At 52.5% G+C, this 15,130-nt stretch overlaps 1 protein-coding gene across 2 annotated transcripts; it reads right to left on the reverse strand.

Moving 5' to 3' along the window:
- Positions 1 to 181: 181 nt before the first annotated feature.
- Positions 182 to 14,909, reverse strand: CCAR2 (cell cycle and apoptosis regulator 2). Of its 2 annotated transcripts, none has more exons than XM_061163908.1 (21): positions 14,753 to 14,909; positions 13,783 to 13,878; positions 13,409 to 13,500; positions 12,887 to 12,978; positions 12,574 to 12,688; positions 12,273 to 12,402; positions 12,002 to 12,098; positions 7,544 to 7,663; positions 5,729 to 5,951; positions 5,529 to 5,642; positions 5,069 to 5,232; positions 4,457 to 4,628; positions 4,139 to 4,369; positions 3,821 to 4,039; positions 3,064 to 3,208; positions 2,862 to 2,941; positions 2,056 to 2,202; positions 1,825 to 1,936; positions 1,548 to 1,736; positions 1,228 to 1,433; positions 182 to 997 (listed from the first exon to the last, which is right to left on the reverse strand). In XM_061163908.1, exons 2-21 carry the CDS (start codon positions 13,838 to 13,840, stop codon positions 953 to 955), a joined length of 2,751 nt encoding a protein of 916 aa, XP_061019891.1. In that variant the 5' UTR covers positions 13,841 to 13,878; positions 14,753 to 14,909; the 3' UTR covers positions 182 to 952. The 2 variants fall into 2 exon arrangements, with proteins under 2 accessions (XP_061019891.1, XP_061019890.1); XM_061163907.1 differs by having other exon boundaries at positions 2,862 to 2,944.
- Positions 14,910 to 15,130: the final 221 nt, after the last annotated feature.

A 15,130-nucleotide genomic window follows, 5' to 3' on the forward strand; every position in this document is an offset into this window, starting at 1 on the left:
CCCCATCCACCTGTAGCACCCCCTCTCCTGACCAGCAGGCCATGGACCCCAGAGCTGCCCCCCACCAAGCACCCTCAGGAGGAGACACCTCCACCGGCAGAGGCTGGGTTCAGGGTGGGGAGGAGGGTGCAGAATCAGACCTGGACAAGGAGGCAAGGGGAGAGCTGTGGAGCACGCTGCGTTTGTTTTTGACTTTGGTTTATTTAAAAAACAAAAAGCCAAAAAAAAAAAAAAAGAAAGAAAACCAAGTTTATATACAAAGTCAAACTGAAACCACGGATTAATGGAAAGAGGCAAGACTTGTGGGGAAGGGGAAAGGCTGGGCCAGAGCCAATACCACATTCTGAACACGGAGCCGGGGACGGGTGCCGGGTTCTTCTGGCACGTCTGGGGCAGCTGAACAGTGTCACTGGCAGACGTGGCCCCACGCCAGACGCTCGCTAGCACTGACTCTGTCCCTGCGATGGCCAGGGAGCCCCCTCCCCAAAAACCTGCTCCTGGAACCTGCAGGATTCGTGCCATCTGTAAGGGCTCTTACCCCCAACCAGATTCCACATCTGCTGCTTTAGTTCATTGGCATCAGACCTTATGAAAGACTTGAAAAGTCTTTTCCTGCCCTGTCTTATTCTAAACTGGAAGAGGACAGGAGAAAGTCAGCACAAGACGAAAGGGCCCCAGGAGGAATCCCAAGGTAGAGGGCAAAATGACATTCGAGGGGTGCACAAGATGTTGGATTTAGTTGCGCGCGGAACCGGCTTCCTCACTCATCCGACCCACGTGGCACAGACAGACCCCGCCCTGACGGCCTGAGCGCCTCGACAGAGGCCGAGTGCCGCCGGGGCAGCCACCCCTGCCTCCAGCCCCCAGGTCCTGCTCTGGCTGCTTGCTGGGCTCTAACTTCAGCAGGCTCCATCGCTGACCTCACAGGACGGCGGCTCCTGCACCAGGCCCCTCAGTTGCTTGGTGCTGGCTCCTCCTTCTCTACCCAGCTGTCAGCCTGTTTGAAACAGACACACGAGAATCAGGGCTCAGAGGGGCAAGAGCTGAGATCCGAGATCCCATCCGAGAACTACTAACTACTTCCTCCTGGGAGACTCCCGGTCACAAGCTGCGGACTGATGGATTCCATAAGAAACTAGCAGATGGAGGCAAAGGCCAGTGAAGCTGGGCCGGCCGGCTGTGCTGACCCACCTGACCACGCCACGGCCGGCTCTGCAGGAGGCTCACCTTTTCAAGCATCCGCTGTGTGTCCAGCTGCAAGGTGGTCAGGCGCCTTCGGAACTCCTGAAGCAGCCGCTGAAGCTGGTTCTTCTGTCGCTCGGCTGTCCGGGCCATCTCCTCAGCCTCGGCCAGCCGGGCCCGCAGGTCCTGCATTTCCGTTGCCAGTGTCTTATTTGTCACTTCAGTGGCTGAGAAACGGTTATGGCTCTCCTCTGGTGGGGGCAGGCCGGAGAGACTGCTCAGCTAAGAGGGGAGCGGATGGCGGGTGGCCTGGAGTCTGGGGTGCGGGCCTCCCGCTTCATCTCCCCACGCCACAGGCCACTCACCCAGCTTAAGCTCCAGTGTGTGAATCTTGTTCTCCAGGTAGAGCCGCCCACTGTCCTGCTGCTCCGCGCGCTGCAGCAGGTTCCCCACGTTGATGAGGCTGCCGTTGTGGGACACCAGGCCCTTGTGCTCCACCGGGGCCGCACCCGGCTTCCCGCTCTTCCCGGGAGGAGGCAGCAGGTCCAGGTTCCCTAGAAGGGCCAGGAGAAGACTCAGGGATGGGAAGCGGGAGGAAGCAGCCCGCCCCCGCCCCCTGGGGCCACAGGACCCAGTTCGCACCGAAGAGCAGGTCCTCGGGGAGTGCCCCGTCCGGGCCCTCCAGGCGGCTGTAGTGGAGGCTCCGGTACTGGCAGATGTTCTGGGACACCGCCCTGCTGACCAGCTGCTTGGCCTGAAGGAAACACACCCACGATGCCCAGAGCCGAAGGTGCAAGCCCGTGATGGCGCCCGAGCACCTAGAAGCACAACGTCCCAGGCCGCGCCTGCACACAGCGATGCCGGGAGCCTCACCTGCTCGGCGCTGAGCCGCAGCCCGAGGGTGAGCAGGATCCTCTCCAGGTCTCGCCGGTGCAAGTAGCCACACCAGTTGGCGTCAAAGTAGACGAAAGCAAGGAGACAGTCCACGGGGAGCACAACGGAGGGTTCCAGCTCCTTGGGCTGCGAGAGGAACAAGGGTGAACAGGATTTACAAATAGCTCTCCTAATGCTACATCACGCAGGATGAAGCCCTTTCAAAATAAGGCAGCTTGGCTGACACACTCACACCCAGACACACCTTCCAGCTGGAGATCTGACCCTTGGCCTGTGAGCAAAGATCTCTCTCTGGGGCACTTCTGCCCCAAGGCCTGCCACCCAGACAGGAACCGTGTGTGCTCCTAGATCAGACAGCTCACTCAGAACCACACTGATGGAGACAATGAAGTATTCTCCTGGCTCCTGTGAGTGTGCTATCCCACGAGCCAAGAGCCAGCTCTCTCTCATCAGTGAGATGATGCCAGGCATCTAGGACTTTCCTGGTGATCAAGCAGATAAGCATCTACCTCGCAGCGTGGGGGGACACAGGTTCAGTCGCTGGTTGGGGAACTGAGATCCTACATGCCATGGAGTAACTAGAGCACCCACATGCCACAGCTGGAGAGCTAGCGTGCCACAGCAAAAGACATCTGGGGCACCATGACCAAGACCCAATGAAGCCAAAATAAACAATTAAAAAAGAAATGCCAGAGACTGTTCAGTAAAAGCGTCCCCTTCCCAGGAGAGTCAGGGGCCTTGCCAGGGCCCCGGTCGCAGAGCCCCAAGCACAGAGCGGGTCTCACCATGTCCTGAAGGGTCGAGAACTCCATCTCTGACTGGTTTGAGGCAACCGACCGGACCTCGGAGTCCTCCAGCTTCGCTCCTGCTACAAGAAGCCTGAGGTGAGCCTAGCGCAGGGCCCGTGCGGGTCCGGACTGGCCCCGCACAGAACGAGGGCGGGAAGGCCGAAGTCAAGAAGCCGCTACCAGCCGGCACCACACATACCAAACTCCTCCTCCCCGTCGTCTCTCAGCAGCAGCAGCTCTGGGTCCAGGGCCATCTCACACAGGTCCTCGGACGCCTCGCCCCGGGGTTTCTCTTCATCTTCGCCCCCAGAAGACGGGGGTTTCGGCAAAAGCCCATCTTCCTTCTAGGAGAAGCAGACCCAGATGATAAGGAGAAGAGCTGCCCCTGGAATTTCCCACCGTAACAACGGTTAACGTTTCCACATCGGCCGTCTTCAGGCAATGGGATAGAGGCTTGCGTGCAGTGTCTCATTTAATGTACCCCATTACACGGGTCACAGGGCAGGGCAGGGCGAGTTCCAGACACCCGGGGTGCTCCTCAGGAGTCAAGCCCAGTCCCATAAGCAATCTGCCTGCTTGAATGTATTTAGGCAAGAAGCAGACCCATGGGCTTTAGAAACGGCTAAGAAAATGCAGTGCTGTAGTTAAACACAGGGTCATGAAGACACCTGTAGCCATCAAGGCACTGCCATGAACACCGATGTCCATGGCACCCTGGCAGCCACACTTCCCTTCATGGAGCTCCAGGCCCGCCTCCCTCCTCCCAGGCGCTTCACCGCCGAGCTGTGTGGCCACACGGGAGAGTTACATGCCCGTGCCAAGTCACACCGGGGTCAGGAGGCACGCACAGTGAGAGTGGGGCAGAGACAGCAAAGCCGCAGCACGCTCTGCGCCCCAGCTCGGCGGCGCGTCAGGACCTGCAGCCCCGTGCCCGCACAGAGGGCGGAGATACTCACCGGCGGGGCGTCTGCCTCCACAGCTGTGCCCTCACTCTGTACCTCATCCTTGGGCTCCTTGGCCTCCTCCTTGACCGCTGCTTCTTCCTTGGCTGCCTCCTCCTTCTCAGGCTCAGGTGGGGCCATGACCTTTTCAGGAAGGCTCAGGAGCGTCTTATAAATCCTATAGCCAAAGTCCCTCTGCAGCATCTCCAGAAACAGCTCAGCCAACACCGTGGCCTGGTGGCGGAGGTGGCGGGAGGCCATGAGCATCAGGACAGGGAGTGTTCCAACCCCATCACCCCCTACCACCCCACAGTCGCCAGCTCCTACACCTGCCTCAAAAGAGATCCTTTCCTTTGGCCTCCGGTCCTCCACGATGCTTTGCAAGGACAGGTTTACACAGCGGGAGCGTGCCATGACAGCTGGTTCCAGAGGGGGTGGGGGCGCCTCTGGGAGGTCGGTGTCCACTTCCTGCTGCGCAGCGACCTCCGGATTCTCGGCACTCTGCTTAGAGGTGTCTGCTGCTTGCTCCGACCCATCAGCCGATTGCTCTGTAGGCTCTGTTTCCTGTGGCAGAGGTCAAGGTCTATGACCACCTGGGCCCCAGGGTTCAGGTACCTACCTCCCTCAATGGTTCGTAAGCCTTGGCCTCACCACTGGCACCTCCGGGGGCGGGGGAGCTGCCTCTGCAGCCTTCTGCTGGCACAGGGCCTCCCACTCCTCCAAAGTGGGCATGACGGTCCAGATGTCCGGCAGGTACACCACCACGGTCTGCAACCGCCTCGGCGGTCCCGCCTGCAGGTACTGAAACTCAGCGAAGCGCCACCTGCTCACAGTGAAGGAACAGTGAAGTGCTGACCCGTGACATTCCAAGTGAGTGCTTCAGCTGCCAGTCAGCATTTAATGAACATGTACTGCGGGCCAAGCTCTAAAAGAGACAGCCCAAGTCCTCAAGAAATGGTCCATGGGAAGAGACAGATAACCCGACAGTTATTATCCGAGGTGCCGTGGCAATAAGGATCTCGGAATGTAGCTGGGGACCACACCTGACAAGCCTCGGGGGGGTCAAGTGGCTCTCAGCACACTTACACATCCCTAGCCATGCTCGGGACTACGGCAACCACCGGCAGGGCTGGAGCCAGGAGACGAGCGGGGACGAGGGACCTGACAGAAGCTGACCGGTCAGAAAGGCCAAGCAGAAGCCTGGCCTCTGGCCGGGTCTTAGCCACTCGGCGGTGCCTGCAGGCGAGCTCAGCAGCCACTCACCACTTGGTGCAGGCGCTCAAGTCGATGCCAGCCTGGGCCTGCGCGCAGCGCGTGGCCGTGCGGACAAGCACCTGTGGGTCGCCCTTGGGGTCGAGGCCATCCAGCGAAGGAGACCACTCGCCCCCCACCAGCACTGCCTCATCATCCTTCCAGCCCAGCAAAAACTGCAGAGAGAGACCAGGGGTAAGACACGAGAAACCAATCACCTGGGCCTCCCACTGGGAAACCACCTGCCACCGCTGGGGAACAGAGTCCGCCACGCTGCACGTGGCGGGGGCTCTGTGCTCATGAACTTGAACCCCACGTGAATCTGGTAGGACCATCTCTGGGCCACGCTATGCTCCTGGCAGAACGACTGGCATCTCAACTCTGTTTCTTCGCGCTCACGAGCAGTATCTCAACCGACGGGGGCTGACGGCTGCCAGTGACTGCGTCTTGCCTCCTGGGCTCCAGCTCTTACTTTAATTTGCTTCAGAGGGTGTTCCGGGGTCTCCCGTGGCTCAGCCATGTCATCCACGAAGAGCATGCAACAACGATACAATTCCTCCAGTCCCGGGGAGGAGAGCAGCAGTACCTGGTAGGGACGGCGTGAAGGAGACACTCGAGAGCTTCCTCAGCCCTCACCAAGGGGATCAGGTGGCAGGACCCCAGCCAACTCACCTTGGAACTGTAGGCGGGGTCACTGTCTGTGGGGGGGGTCTCTGCCCCAGCATCAGCAGCCGGCTCCTTCTCTGGAGACACCTGGATGCGGCTTGGATGATGCAGAGAGAAGGGCTGGCTCACAGGGAAGGCCGACAGCCAGCTCAGATGCACAGCCAGGAAATTCGAGGGAACCAGGAGGGTGCGGTAGCGGCGCTGGAGTTCTAAGAAATCAAAGACGGGGCTGTGGGGAGAAAGCAGGGAGTTCCAGGTTGAGCAAAGATGAAGTGTTTTTTGTTTTTTTTTAATGGAACCATAAAAAAGACTTTAAAGAAAATGGAAGCAAATTCTTTTATAATATGAGAAAGAAGAGTTTTCTAAGGAAGACACCTCTGAAGAGAGAAAAATGGATCAGATTTGACCACTAAAATGCTACCACCTCTAGTTCCAAAACAAAGTCAACCTAGGGAAGGGAAAAAAGACATTTAAAATATATGACAGCAAAGAGTCTTTATCTTAAAGTTAATATAAAAGGAACACATAAATCACTAAAAAAAAAAAATCACTTTTAAGAGAAAACTGGAAAAACTGATAACAGATACTTAGAAAAAGGAATGAGACCGAAGAGCTCAGTATCACTCATAATTAAAGAAATTCATCAGGGTATCACTTTTCACCTACTGGACTGCAGAGATCACGAAGCTGGCTAACACAGTGCTGGCAAAGGCTGGGGGTGCAAGTACCTCACAGTTCGTCTGAGAAGGTAAACTGCCACAGCCTCTGTGAGAAGCCTGGCCATACCTTTAAGGTTCACAGACCTCTAAGCCAGCTACTCCATTTCTAGGAACTGAGCTCAATAAAATGCTTGCACCTGTCCACAGACAGGTCTAGAGAAGAACGTTTATCATTACAAGATTTTGAGTAACTGCAGATTAAAAATGGAGACCTGGTTCAATAAATTCTGGTCCATCCACTTAGCCGTGGGGTTGCTAAAAAGAATAAGATCAGTCTAACAAACATTAATGTGGAATAAATCCCAAGACAAGTGAAAAAGCAAAGTGCCGAACAGTAGGTACAACAGGCTTCCACTTGTGATTTTAAAAAGATAAACAGCTGTGTGTGTGGCTAATCGTGAGCAGTCGGTGTCCTGACCACTCGAGATGCACCCTCCCACAGTGTGGTGAGGGCACCAGGGTCTCCTGAGATCACCCTGGGAGGCGGGTGGGTCACCGCGGAGAGTACGAGGCGCGCCCTGGGCCTGGGGAGGAATCGGGGCAACCCTCCCTGCCTGCCTGCCACGAGGAGGAGATGCTAAGAGGCCGCCCGCACTTCCACTTGGATGGAAGTGGGTCTGCCCTGGGGGCTTCTAACACAGCAGCTGGAGCCCTGCATCTCCTCGGCTAGCTGGCATCCGGGATCACTCATCTACTCAGCTTCTACATGAGAGAAGTACGCTTGTGTGGGGGCAGCGACCTCGTACATGCTGTCACACTCAAGAAATCATTCAGAGCTTCCCTGAGAAGCCAGTCCCAGGGTTCCCATGATCCATAGTTTCCACCTGATATAGAACTGGTATTGGGCACCTGGATTTTAATTGGGACACCATAATTATAGCCTGGCACAACAACTTCTGGTGATTAAATCATAAATCAGTAGTGCTATGCTGGTCTGAATTTGAGATTCTGAAATAAATCTGTCACATTAAAAAACAAAAATGAAGCGAGCAAAAAGGTCACAAGAATACACATACACAATTACTTCCACACTATATCTCATTTACACAAGAAAAATGTTACCAGCTGCAAGTCTCACCCCCAGCACAGCCTCCCCACTCACCTGTCCACAGCATAGGGAGTGAGGTGGACCCGGTAAGGAGGGAGGTCATGCCGCGGTTTCTTAGCGCCCCAAGGCTCTCCACCAGCTCGCTGTTTGCGTTTCTTGGAGTCATAGTCATCACTGGAGGTTGATTCATCACCAGAAGGAAGAAACCACACTGTTAAATACAGCTTCAGGACATGCTGGCCTAAAAAGAGCTGGAAACCATCTGAATCCTGAACTTTAAAGAAATGGATAAATAAGGCATACTAACAACCTTGTAAGAGACTGTTATTAAAGATATTAAAGTACACATTTAAATGCTTTAAATAACAGAAAACCATGTGAAACAAAAAGTACAGTATGGAACACTGTATAGACAATAGTGCCTCAAATGAGCAAAAACAGCTTTAAAAGACAGAAAGAAAAGAAAACGGTGGATGCCTCTGATAAAGCTGATAATTTTTTTATATTTTTACGAACGTTGTAAGTTACAGCTAACACGTAATTTTTTGCAATGAGAGAAAGAACTTCTCTTTTTTTAACAAAACATACATATATGGTACCATGCTATGGGTTCTATCAAGTTTAATTGAGAGAGACAGATCTGGTAACAAACCCTTGAAAAAAGGAAGTGAAAGTGTTAGTTGCTCAGTCATGTCTGACTCTCTTGCAACCCCATGGACTGTAGCCCACCAGGCGCCTCTGTTCCATGGAATTTTCCAGGCAAGAATACTGGAGTTGGTAGCCATTCCCTTCTCTGGAGGATCTTCACAAGCCAGGAATCAAACCTGGGTCTCCCACATTGCAGGCAGATTCTTTACCATCTGAGCCACCAGGGAAGCCCAACAAACCCTTAACCCTACACGTTTAAATCATGAAAATTCACTAATCATATAGCCATTAAGACAATTCTGAGCATTACTCTGCAATATGAAACACATGTTCAATAAGAATGTATCAAAAAATCTGAACTTAGATTAAAATTATAAAAAATATGCTTATATATATAGATAAAGACTAGAAAAGAACACTGGGGAATAAAGTGACAGGAAGGAAATTTGCTTTTCTAAAGGTCTTTAAATACAAGAATGGCTACCTTGGAGACCGGGGGATGGAGGGAGAACAGGACAAGGTTAGGTGTGACACGCAGCCCAGGGGTTATGGCCAGTGTTTCACAGACTTTGAGTGGAGTCTGAGCTACAGCAGCACACGGCCTCCACGGAGCGTGACCGCTGTGCCGTGCGCCGACACCGACGCGACTCTATGAGCTGCCTGGAAACGCTCCGCTTTAAAGGGGAGAGGGAATGGTGATTTCTGTAGTGTTTTAACTTTATGTGATATCATACACTACATTTTTGTAATAAATCACTTATTACAGTACCACTATGTTATGGTGCAAGCAATAAAAACAGCAGAAAAGAAAAAAACCTTTAGACCATTATAAAATGCCAGACTGATAAGGGTGAAAAAAAACCCCGTCTCGAACAAGAGAAATAAAACCAACTGTCAGCTCTCTGTGCTGAGGTGCTGCTGAGCTGGTCCCATTTACGGACCAGGTCTCTTGCCCTTCCCTTCAGACCTGCCTGGGTTGCTTCCCCAGTCATTACTGGGGAAACCCTGATTCACTCACTCAGTTACACTCAATGCGGAGTTCTTTTCTCACACTTCTGCCTGGGTAATGTCTTTCAGTATCTCCCTCCAAAAGCTGCCTTCTAATCTTGCCCTTGTGGGAAAGCAGTGCTTCTGTGTCTCTAACAGAAGAACTGCTCCAAAGTCATCTTGACAGCTCTCTTCAGCTCACCCGTGACTGAAGTGAACTCTTCAGTAAAGGCTGTCAACCTCAAGCTGAAGTGCACGTTCCACTGAATCCTGTCATCTTTATTGTCAATTGTCAGGAAGAGACTATAAAGCACGGACAGTGGAAGCCATCTTGGTAACTCCAGCAGGACACTGAGATGGTCTACCCAGCTGAGTATCCTTGTCTAAACCCCTCAGTAGTTCAGTATTAGCAATCCAAAGGAGACACTGGCTTCTGCCTCCCAAAACCTGAAGTTCAAAAAGAAAGCCTGGTTTCCAGTCAAACACTGAGATGGCTGACTCGGTTATAAACGGCTGTTCCCCCAGAGGGTGACCTCATTGCTACTGCCCCCTCCCCTACTCTGCAAACCCCTTCTACAGATACATGGTAGCATCTCACTCCCAAAAGTCACGTCTTCTCTCTCTAGAGGCCGTGACACTGAAGCATTATGGCCAGAGTAACAGAACACAGAACTTGCACAGGGGTTGGCGTGTCCTGGACAATCAAATGCTACTGGCTTTACAGGAAGGCTGAATTTGAACCTAAAGCAAAAAGTCAATAGCAGCCATTGATCTCCACCCAGGCTACATTATCCCTGCGGGCACCTGCTGTTCTCCGTCTATAATGAAATCTTTAATAAACTCACAAAATGAGAGAGTTGGAGAGTCCTTGGAAACTGAAGACCAAGAAGATGCAGAGGACAAGAGGTGCGGGTGTATGCGAATTATGTGCCAGTAACTCGAGAATCAAACTGTTTTAAGCAGTGGAGATGCGGTGGGAAAAACCCTACACAGTCAGAGCTCCCCACTCCAAACAAAGTTCCCAATGACCTATCCTGAGGCAACACACAGTGGCTTCAGCAGACCAGCTACATCACTTTGCTTAAAGCTTCTTCTCTGAGGAACTCCATCCCCCTTTACGTGTTTGCGGTAGACTGCATTCTTAGTCCTTACTTGCTAGTAATAATCACTGGCTTCTGGGAGAAGCAGCGGTTTCCTTCTGAGAACAGTCCTCATTTCAGAACAGAACTAGAACATGAAAACCCTTTCTGGAGTGATGGACATATTCTGTATCTTAAAAGGGGTGAGAGTCACATGGGATTTTTCATTTGTCAAAACTGCCCATCTAAGATCTGTTCACATCAGCCTACATAAATTTTACCTTAAAAAAAAAAAAGTATAAGGCAGATGAAAAAGAATGGCAGATATTGATACCTGTTGAAGCTGGGTGATGGGTATATGAGGGTTCATCATCCTTTTCTATTTACTATGCTTATACTTGAAAATTTCCCTAATAAAAAGTTTAAAAGAAGACTGACAGAAAAAACTTGAACATGTCTTCAACAAACTAGTCTACAGCGTAACGCCTAGGGATAGAAACAAAGACTTTTAGGCAGGGTAAGGCAGGATCAGAACATGTGAGCCAGGCAAGACAGGGAACATGCTCCTGGTGGTCCCCAGGGCTCGCAGACAATGGGGACACATGATGGCCCAGAACGCCCCATAGGCCCAAGGCCACCACGCCTGCTGCACACGAGGCCACGTCTGCGTGTCCACGGCACAGGATTTCTGGACAGAGTGCAACATACATATTCTATCACATCACTGACTTCTGTGGTGTATAGGAAGAAACATGTTTTATACTAAGAATTAAATCATGCACTGCAGGAAACTTAAAAAAAAAAAAAAAAAAAAGGAAAAGAAAAAAAGCAGAAACAGACTCAAAGATATAGAGAACAAACTAGTGGTCACCAGAGCAGAGGAGGCTGTGGGGGAATAGGCAAAATAGGTGAAAGTGAAAGTCACTCAGCCATGTCCAACTCTTCGTGACCCCGTGGACTATACATATACAGTCCAGTCCAGAATACTGGAGTGGTTAGCCTTTCCCTCCTCCAGAGGATCTTCCCAACCCAGGGATCCAATCTAGGGATCGAACCCAGGTCTCCCTCATTGCAGGCGAATTCTTTACCAACTGAGCCACCAGGGAAGCCCAAGAATACTGGAGTGGGTAGTCTATCCCTTCCCCAGCAGATCTTCCCAACCCAGGAATCAAACCGGGGTCTCCTGCATTGCAGGCGGACTCTTTACCAAATGAGCTATCAGGGAAGCCCGGATGCAGGTGAAGGGGGATTAAAAGGTACAAACTTCCAGTTATAAAATAAGTAAGTCAAGGAGATGTAATATACAGCATAGATGATATAATCACTACCGTAGTAACTCTGTAGAGTAACAGATAGTAACCAGCTATTGTGGTAATCATCTCATAACACATAAAATATCCAATCTACTGGTATAATACTGTAAATTATGCTTCAGTTAAAAAAATACACTGCAAAAAAATATCTTTTGGACACTACTATTTTCTTCAGTTTTGATTCTTGGTGTCCCAATCTTAGGGACTAGAAATAAAAGAGAAAATTACATATTAAATACAAATTCAGTGTGATATTTTGAAAGATGAATTATGCCAAATCCCTACTTGTTGAACCAGCTTATACAGTTCCAATATTTCTCAATGTGTCAGCCTATCTCAGGGTAAAAGGACTAGGATCTAGCTGCACAAAGAAAATGTTAGTGTCAAGAAGTGGCCAGAAAAAGGGCGGGGGGGGGGGGGGGGGGGCGGGGCATATTCTCTTAGAGGCAAATAAATGAAGCACCTTTCCTGCTTGATCATCTTACCTTCGGCCCTGATCCAATCGTCCATGAGGGCCCCGAGCAGGAAACCTGTTCAGGTGGCTCAGATGAAGTGTGTGGGATGTTTGGAAGAGACTCAGAGCTGCAGAAAGGAAATGGATGGTGACTCAAAACACCCAAATATTTGCCCAACTTTCCTGTCCCCTTCTTTCAGTCCCCACTTCTACTCTAAGAGCAACAACCTCAAGTTACAAGTCCATTCATCCAGAGTACTCCATAAAGCCACACCCCCAATATCCATGCCACTGGTACTCACGCTTCTGAGGAAAGAGTGGGGGAATCCGGTGAGGCTGAAAGATCAGCTGGGGCTGAGCTCCCAGAATCCCTTGCTTCTGGCCCAGGGCTGCCACATGTAGAAGGGGAGGTGCTGGGGACTTCAGTAGGGGCTGCAGGACAATAACCAGGAAACTCAGGGCATCCCATGGCTGAAGTGCTCACTACCTTGGAAAGATGCAGCCCTACCCCCTTGACCAAAGAAAGGTTCCTGTCCATCTTTCTGGGCACCAGGGTGTCCCTCCTACCCCTTTCCAATGCACATGCTGAGGAGAGATGAATACCTGGTTGGAGAGGGTTTGCACCTTGACAGCATTCCAGGGAACTGCCTGACCCGGGTTGTATGCAGCCTTCACCAGCACCTTCTCACCCAGCTGGGGCAGCCGGCCCTTCACCACACTGCCAGCACACAAGCCAGGAGACCCAGTCAGGAGAGAGACCTGGCCACGCCACCCTGACTGTCCCTATGAGGCCCTTCCCATCAAGATTGCTCACCCCTTGCATAACAGCAAAGCAACGTCTTTAGAAAGACCCACCAGCATGGTGACAGAACCGAATCCCGTAAGCATTTCCACAAGGGGACCGGCCTCAGCCTACCTTAGCTGAAAAAAGACTTCTTCATCCACCACCCCAAAGTAGTCGTGCAAGCTGGTGACAATCCCAGTGAAAACCCGCTGCTTCTCTCCACCCTATATGAGAAGGGTGCAGTTTAAAGGTAAGAGGGAGCATCTATTCATGCTCTGCCATTAGCATCTCATCTTTCTCCACCCCTCCAGCCCCAGCTCAAAGTACTGCACGGAGCTTCCTGTGGAAGGAAGCACACGTGTCTAGTGGACATAATCTATTGAAGGTGGGGGGAGTCATGCTGATCCTTGGGCCGTAAGCTTCTTCTGGGATTCCCAGTTCTTCTTTAACTCCAAAAAGCACCCTACAGATTTCCCTAGAATCAGAACCAAGGACTTCCCAGTCAGAGAGGTCTAAGCTACCTCTGGACTGGCTGTGACGACAGGAGTGTCAGGAAGGATGAACAATGTCATGTAAGAATGAATGCATCAGACAACCATGCATGCTGAGGTCCTCCCGAGTACTGAAACTCACTAGACAGAATGCCCAGCTTACCTGAAGGTGCCTGGCATTTTGGGACAGGTCTGTGGCCACAGGAGGAGTCAGCAAACCAGGAGGAGGGCCCAGAAGGGATGTTGAAGCTGCGCCTGTTGGAAGAGAACCGATCCAGGAGCTGCACCTACCACGGTAAGCACTAGAGTCCGCTAGAGCAGACAGGAAACCCAAAGGGTAAAGTGGATCCACACAAGTTCCAACAGGGTTTTGCTCACAACCACTGTGGTCATCCTCTAGTTTCCTAAGAAACATCAGCAGCAAACTGCACTCCACCAGGGAAACCCCTGGTGTATTTCAAGACTATCTCCTGTTAAAGACTAACTTCAAACCACATACGTCCCAATGTGGGGCCAGGTAGAGATAAAGGTGATCACCTGAGAAGTTGCGTCCCCCTGGAAGCGGGTTGATCCGCTGGCGCTTAAACTGGGACATTGGGAATGCTGTCCTCTTTCAGAGTCTTGGGGAAAAACCTTCAATCAGAAAAGAAAGAAGTTAACAATTCACAGGGAAGATTTTCCACCTACCCCCCAAAAAGGAACTAAGGATATGAAGGAAAGTGGGGAAGCGTATACTGAGAATGAATAGGGAAGACAGACGGAGAGAACAGGAAATGGACCAGGAAATAAGAGAAATTACAATGCTCCAGTTTCCCTCACAATAACCTAGTGATGGGTAATACTGTTATACTCTTTCAAACAAAAGGAAACCGAAGCTCGGAGGGACTGACACTTGCCCGAGGCACAGAACCAGGTACATAAAAAACTAGGACTCACACCCAGGTCTCCCGACAACTCAGCGCTCCTCTCACTATGCCACGCCACCCTCAGATGGTTGGGGAGAGTGAGGGGTTAGAAAGAGCCCCGGTGACATTCATTCATTCAAATACATCCGCCAAAAAGCTTCACGCAAGGCCCGGAAAAATGGAGGAGGCTGGTGCCGGAGAGGAGATGGTGTAGGCCCTCTCCCCGGAAGCCCGGCCCGTTGTTCCCCGGACGGGCTGGTGAGAAGACAGCTCCGCGGCCAGGCGAACGCAAATCCGGCTGCGCGCCCGCCCTCCTGCTCCCCCGCTCCCCGTGGCTCGGCTCCCGTCTCAGCGGCCGCCAGAGCCGGATCTCCCGGGCCGGGCCGCGGCCAGGCCGCCGTGGGAGGACGAAGGCGCGCGGTTTCTCCTCCTCCCGCCCGCCCCCAGGGCCGAGGCCGTTGCCAGGGAGACGAGACTTGCAGTCCGGAGAGGGGCTCGGCCCCTTCCGCGCCCAGTGCATCTTCGCGGCCTGGCTCTCGCAGCCCCTCGGCCGGGGGAGGGGCAAAGAGGCAGAGGGGCGGCGGAAGGCCCCCCCAACCCACCTGCGGGCCAGGGCCGCGACACCGGGGGGACAAAGACACCCGGAACCACCAGAGCCGCTGCTGCCGCCGCCACCGGAAGCGCCTCTCCGGAAGCACGACCACTGGTCGGAAGCTGCCACTCTCCCGGATATGCTCCCTCCCTCCTCTCCACCGACCTCTCCCTTCCCCCACACCGGCCTGCCATCCCGCTCCAACTGCGCAGCGGAAGTGCGCCTTCCCCGATCGGATATGCGTTAGGAAGCCGCGCGTCGGTGGTGCCCTCGCTTACGTGTCCCATGAGAAAAGCAGACTTGAGAGAACTGGTTCCTGGGCCAAAGACAGCTTGAGCTGGACCCTCAAACATAAAGCAGCACCTATGCTTCATTCTGGCGGACTCCC

This window comes from Dama dama, chromosome 16 (assembly GCF_033118175.1).
Source record: "Dama dama isolate Ldn47 chromosome 16, ASM3311817v1, whole genome shotgun sequence".
Taxonomy (NCBI): domain Eukaryota; kingdom Metazoa; phylum Chordata; class Mammalia; order Artiodactyla; family Cervidae; genus Dama; species Dama dama.